Here is a 6366-nt window from a genome sequence, read left to right on the forward strand (position 1 = left end):
CTCTCTCCTCGAACTGTCATGCCTCCACTGCTCAGCCTTTGGAGAAGGGTTAGATGACCAGACACTACCCTATACTAGCGATGCGGGTCTACTACTAGTATTGAATTCAGTTGTGATGTAGGTCTGTAGTACATACTCCGTATCATTCGAATCATAGATACTTCTGTGTGTGGACTCCATCTCGGGTACGATTGTCAATATCATTGGCAGTCACTGTCTGTCTATCGTAATAGCCCTTTCTCATTACTATTATCACTAGACCTTAGGTATATTAGTACTAGCATAATACTTGGATCACCTAACACAGATGATCCCTTCTCTCAGTCAATAATGCTTATCGTATTGGTAGCCATGGTCACAGCTGGTAGTATCACCATCTGCTGCCTCTATCCTAGTAGTATTCTTAGGGGGAGTTACCCTTGAGAGAAGTAGGCGTTCGCAGTTCATTGCTACTAATGTGTCTGTTCGGAAGACAAAGGTAAGGGTTCATGATGATGATGCACTCAACACTGTATTATGTCTTCTACTATCTTCAGATTCTCCAACAGGCAATTAGGACATTGAAAGAAGGCGACGACGCCGACCATACTAATGGCTACGGACCTATCACTAACTTTGAGAAGGCAGTAACTGACGTAGGCTTTGCCCTCAATATACTGGAAATGATGAGTAGTATTCTATACAAGTTGGCCCATCTATGAATCTATGATATCAGGTGGATGCGTACAGCAGTCTGAGGGGATAGCAACAGTAGCACGGGACGAAAGGGAGTCTAGTGAGGATCGTATATCGACTGAGTTATATCCCTACACTGATGACAATAGGGATAGGATACTTGAGGTAATAGTGGTATGCTTATTAGGTAGTATGGTCTCATTAGTTGGGCATAGACTCGTAAAAGGTGAGGAAGATAGTCGTGACATTGGAGGATTATCAAGCTCTCATCTGATGATGAATGGTCGTCGATGCTTAGGCCACTACATTGATAAAGGAGTCAGTGAGGACACTGTCTAGGGCGGCTGCTGCTAGGGATAGACTGGTGAGTAGTAGGATGAGTAGACGGTTAGTAGCTCAAGGGTTTGCTAAGGTATTACACAATGATGGTAGTCTGAGCAATGATGAGAGTGGACGTGACTTTATCAACTATATCAATCAAGTATATGATATCAATACTCCCCCTCCCACCCTCGACGGTCTCGATTGTATAGGTCATCAACGGGATGTACATGCCTCAACAGTATCATTACCATCTTCACTATCATAATCATCATCAGCTGATAAAATCACTCACTACTTCACAGTGTAGGATTCCCTTGATATTCCTCTAGCCAGTATCATGCTCTTTTCAGTGTCTCTCGATACCACTCGTCTAGAACATATCACACCACGAGCATTCGATATGCTACAGGTAGCGGGTGGTGATCGCTCCGCTTCCTGCTGTTATACTTGTACTGTTTAGGAAGCTGGGCATGATTTCAATTTAAATGTCCTTGAACTACAGGAGGTACACCTTTGTCATATACCTGTATTACCATTGATAGCCAGTCGAGTAATAATGATAATGCATTATCACTATTATGTGAATGTTAAATACTCAGGTTACATTGGTGATGCCTTTAGAATCCATGAGAATAAATAAGGAAACGCTAAACAAATTCTTGAATCGGATATCAGCATTATACACTGATGTTGAGTATCACAATCAGTCTCACGCTGCCCAGGTATTTGTACTATAAACACGGTATTGTGTGCGCCGCTTTGACCTTTAGGTCACATCTCATGGAGAGTATCTGTTTCGAGCTACAGGGATACCAGTGAGTGCATTGGACCATACAGCTTACCTTGTGGCATGTATATGTCATGATGTTGGTCATAGTGGTAAGAATAATGCATTCTATATTGGAACACGAGATTGCCTTGCCCTGAGGTAGTGAGTACTATAGACCACTGTGGTCATTATTATTACCAAGGTTTATTAGATATAACGACAAGTCAGTTCTAGAACAGTTCCATGCAGCAACAACCTTCGAGATGATGGAGGACTTCCCTGAATGTAACATATTGGAAGATTTAACAAGCGAAGGCAGCAAGCGTTTTAGGTTGGTAGTGTGCACTTCAGTAGGCTACTACTACTAGTGCCTCTAAGCAGGTTCCTCGTCATTGAGCTCATTCTTGCTACTGATATGGCCAAACACTTTGCAATCATGGCGGATTTACGTATTGTACTGCAGAGTCCACAGTTTAGGTAGTATTAGAAGTATGGCTGTTACATTTATATTCGGGCTTATTTCGATGTAGGACTGCTATCAATGAGTCCAAGAATGATGATGATCGACAACTTATCTTCAAAGCCTGCATTAAAGTAGCCCTATAACATGTGTAGTCGGTATTGGGATGATAATAATAGGCTGCCGATATCGGTCATACCTGTCTACCATGGGATCAGCATTATGAACTATCTCTTCGATTGGCTGAGGAGTTCTTCAAACAAGGGGATCTCGAGAAACAGTTACATGGTAGTACTCATCGGAAGAGGGTGTATGACGAGCTATTATCGTGGTCCTATGTGGACAGCACCGTACGTACCCTCACTATGTCATGTGTGGTAGTCGGCGGCGGCGGCCTGCAGAAGATGTATCCGTAATTGAGATCTGTTATAACAAATTCCAATATTTGACCCATCCCTTGAGGCTGATCCTTCACTATGGGTTATCGCTGCTCTCTTTGCTGCTGCTGCTGCATCATCTCTGTACCCCATATTATTGTTATTATCATTCAGTTGCAGTATCACCCTTATGTGACAGAGAGAAAGTGGATTTACCTGTATCCCAGTTAGGCTTTATCGACTATCTTGTTCGGGTATTACTCCTCATCCTAATGCTTGTCATACTAAAGAGCTTGTCATTATTTTCAGCCATTCATTGAGATCCTGATGAGAGTCGACGCTTATCAACTAACAGATAAGATTAAGGAGCAGCTTGAGAGGAATGCTCATGTGGGGGTCTCTATTTCATGTAATCGTGTTATGATGTTTATAAGGCCTGGAAGAAGCAGAAGAAGATCGGCAGGAAAGGTCTGCCAGTGGGATGGAGTTATACTTCATTCAACAACCTGCGAACGAGGAGTACTACTGCGAGTCCGTCTAAAATGATGAATACTCCAGTAAAAGGGGACACTGAGGTCCCTGCCTCCTCCTCATCCTCCTCCCCCAACGATACACAACTCTCCTCCTGACTAAATAGATTTTTATCGTTATTCAGTGAAGAGGAATTGATCCAAGTTGCCGTATCGTAGGACAACTCTATTTATATGATTTCATACATTAGTCGTAAAAGGCTCGTAACCTTTTACATTGAGCCATGTGAATTCTTTTTTACTCTTTCACTTTCCGTCTTTCCTCTCATTGCCTTGACTACTACTATTCAAACATGTCATTATCATGATCATCATCATTATAGTCCTCAATCTTGGTGTCCTCCATCCATCTGTGTTGTATTGGTATCGGGAAGTAATGTCGTAGATCTATTAACTTTATGATCATGGATGAGCATATAGCATGGTGTTACGTGGCAGTGCTGACTATAGGCTTCCAAGGTACTATTCTACCCTATCAGAAGTAGTGTTCTCTCTCAGACCTGCAACACTCTTTAAGCTTCGCCGTTGATAGTTCCCGATGAGCTGTTGCTCATCATGGTGGTAGACCCGTGGAGAGTAGTAGTAGTGGGTAGGAATGCATCGCATCATTATTGCATCAGTGTTAGTTCAGGATACATCCATCATCCGATGACAGTTCATCCAATCACAGGCTTGTACCAGCAATACCTCATCGGTAGCATCCTTCTCTCCCTATGACTGAGAGAACTATCACAGCCGGCGAGGGATATGCGTTATCTCTCGAAGGTATGATGTTCGTAGGGACAGGTCACGATTATCCATGGTTTGATCATTTTCGATTGTTCATCGCAGATTGAGTCTTTTCCAACTCAACGAGTCATGGAATCCCGTATTTCGGCAAACATCTCACTGGCTCCTCTGAGTTCATCAATAGTAGTAGTTCTATTGCCGTTAGTTACGTTTTCGTTACTACATTCCAGTTGAGGTCATACAACTGTCAAAATGCTCCACAATCGTATGCACTACTTCAATTATGGTCGACGGAATAGCATCGATGCCCATCATGAGCATCATCATCATCGTGGAGGTAGCAGCCCTCACATAAAGGAGGAGGAGGAGGGAGAGGAGAGCCTATTCCCCGGTACTGTACATGTCAATTGTTCATTACGAGGAGGATACCTTCTATTATCAGATCGGGAGGATACAGGGTCTCTATCACCTCGATCAGCTGATGCTGGTGGCGGTACTCACAATAGACGTGTAGGGCCTCCTCACGATGGGCTGGGTAGTGTCTATGATGGCCTCATGCGGGTAGTCGCTTCCTTTTAGACCATAAAAGCAGATGCCTCTCGAGCAGTATCGCACCTTCAAATATCGTCCGAGACGTGTCCGGTGATGTTACGGCAGAGACGACAGCAATAGACCAGGACAGGGGGGAGGGGATCATCTGTGATGCATGCCCAGGATGCGATGATGTATTCCTTATGTAGTGATAATGATCATTACAGTCATCATCATCAGGTGTGCTCTCAAGTGAAGACCTTTTGTACTGTGTGTAGGATTAAAGTGGAAGCCGCTGACCAGAAGAGTCATCCATCGTGTCGGTCTGAGTGTCGTCGTCATCTCCTCATATCAGATCCATCAAGAGGATATTCAATGAAGAGTTTCTCTTCTCGAGGAGGACCTTTACGTGAGTTTACCACATGTCAAGTACAACGGCATAATAAGTTGAATGATTGTTGGATATGTGCCCATGGGAGAATGTAGTACATTATGTGCTCCTCGTAGTCACTAATGGTCATCATCCCCTTTCATCATTAGATACGACGTTAGTGAGTTTATGTTCCAACACGCTGCGGGTATTCGGCCTTTAATGCAACGAGCTGGTGGTGTTCAGGATGCGAGTGTAGATTATGACTTCCATTCATCGAGGAGTCGCCATAATGGTAATAATAACTCTCCCTCCTCCTTCTTTAGTCTTCTTTCATCATCTCATCAGAATGGAGGAGATTGTGTATCGGCCGAGTTGTACCCTGCCCTTTACGAGGGGATCCCTATGGAGTCACTAAAACGTCATCATCTTCTGAGGGTAGCGGTTGCGGCATTATGTGAAGCATTAAAAGGTGAGTATCAGTATCTATACATCATCATCATCATCATCATCATCAGATGCTCCTTCACGGGCCCTTTCCTCCTCGGCATTATTTATTTCTATTTATTGGTAACACTGCTGTATATCCTTTAATAATATCATTCATACCACCACCACCACCGCCGCTACCACCTCGAAAATGTAATCGCCGTTATCCATAAACCCGCAGCGTGGCCTCCTAGATGAGTCGATACTGCTGTTATCATGTGATTCCACTCGGGAGATCCATCGACGTCATGATTCACGATTGTATGGTATCCCCTGTATCCTGGAGGTCTGGAAAGTATTATCATGTTTCCTACTAGTCAATCTCCGTAATGATACTTGAGTTGTGCCTAGCCTGGTAACCATGCAAGAGGAGAGTACGATGATGATGTCGTCGTCGTTGTTGTTGTTGTCGTTGTGCTTTGTAGAGATTAGGTCTCATATCCATCTGTTACATGACCTACGCTGACGTCATACCCGGATCCATCTTGGATGCTGCTCAAGACGACGAGTCTCCTGAAGCCGCAGTGCCAGCAGCGGCCTCGAGGGGGCGCCCTCGCCGCCGGGCATCGTCATCATCTACCAGAAGCCGTGCTCCTTCTCCCATTAAGGTACACAGCAACAAGAGTAATAGCAGTAGAGCCCACAGTCCACAATAGGTAGAGGCATTGGATAGGGAGTATAGGAGTGCTGATGATCTCCAACATGAAGTGGTAATCATTCATTGTGATTGCCTTTATCATTATCATCATCTCTGGCCACCCATATAGGAGGACCTAGAGAACGTATGTACAACCAGCAAAGGATTGATGAAGTTCGATAATGATGACATAGAATCGGAGTATGGAGATGCTGATGTTGCTGCTGTTACTCATCAGCCAACACTCCTGAGATGTTCTTCTCTAGTTACGTGGCAATCATCGTTACACCAACATTGAGGACCAGGATTATACCCATCACTGTCGCATTCTTTGCGTATTGTTGATACCTAAGGTGGCGGCGGCCATTATTATCATTACCAGGTATTCCCTATATTCCATCGAGTTATCCAAATGGTTTAACTCTACTACACCAGACGGAGTGTCATCACAACGGCAGCAGCATACAGCAGCTGA

At 44.1% G+C, this 6366-nt stretch overlaps 2 protein-coding genes across 2 annotated transcripts in view; both read left to right on the forward strand.

Moving 5' to 3' along the window:
• Pmar_PMAR001982 (cAMP-specific 3',5'-cyclic phosphodiesterase, putative) overlaps positions 1–3234 on the forward strand; it is a gene marked incomplete at both ends in the record, with an annotated part of 6635 nt that extends 3401 nt beyond the window's left edge. The window contains 6 exons of the mRNA XM_002765404.1: positions 2150–2245; positions 2299–2362; positions 2408–2516; positions 2780–2859; positions 2915–2995; positions 3040–3234. Coding sequence (XP_002765450.1) covers positions 2150–2245; positions 2299–2362; positions 2408–2516; positions 2780–2859; positions 2915–2995; positions 3040–3234 — 625 coding nt within the window. The remainder of the gene's footprint in view (positions 1–2149; positions 2246–2298; positions 2363–2407; positions 2517–2779; positions 2860–2914; positions 2996–3039) is intronic.
• Positions 3235–4116: 882 nt separating this feature from the next.
• Pmar_PMAR001985 (hypothetical protein) lies at positions 4117–5226 on the forward strand (the record flags this gene model as incomplete). The annotated part of the gene is made up of 7 exons (XM_002765405.1): positions 4117–4255; positions 4307–4399; positions 4444–4589; positions 4636–4702; positions 4751–4877; positions 4936–5060; positions 5114–5226. 7 exons carry the CDS (start codon positions 4117–4119, stop codon positions 5224–5226), a joined length of 810 nt encoding a protein of 269 aa, XP_002765451.1.
• Between the last annotated feature and the right edge of the window lie 1140 nt (positions 5227–6366).

The sequence above is a fragment of the Perkinsus marinus genome (genome assembly GCF_000006405.1).
Source record: "Perkinsus marinus ATCC 50983 genomic scaffold scf_1104296975500, whole genome shotgun sequence".
NCBI classification, from domain to species: Eukaryota; Perkinsozoa; order Perkinsida; family Perkinsidae; genus Perkinsus; species Perkinsus marinus.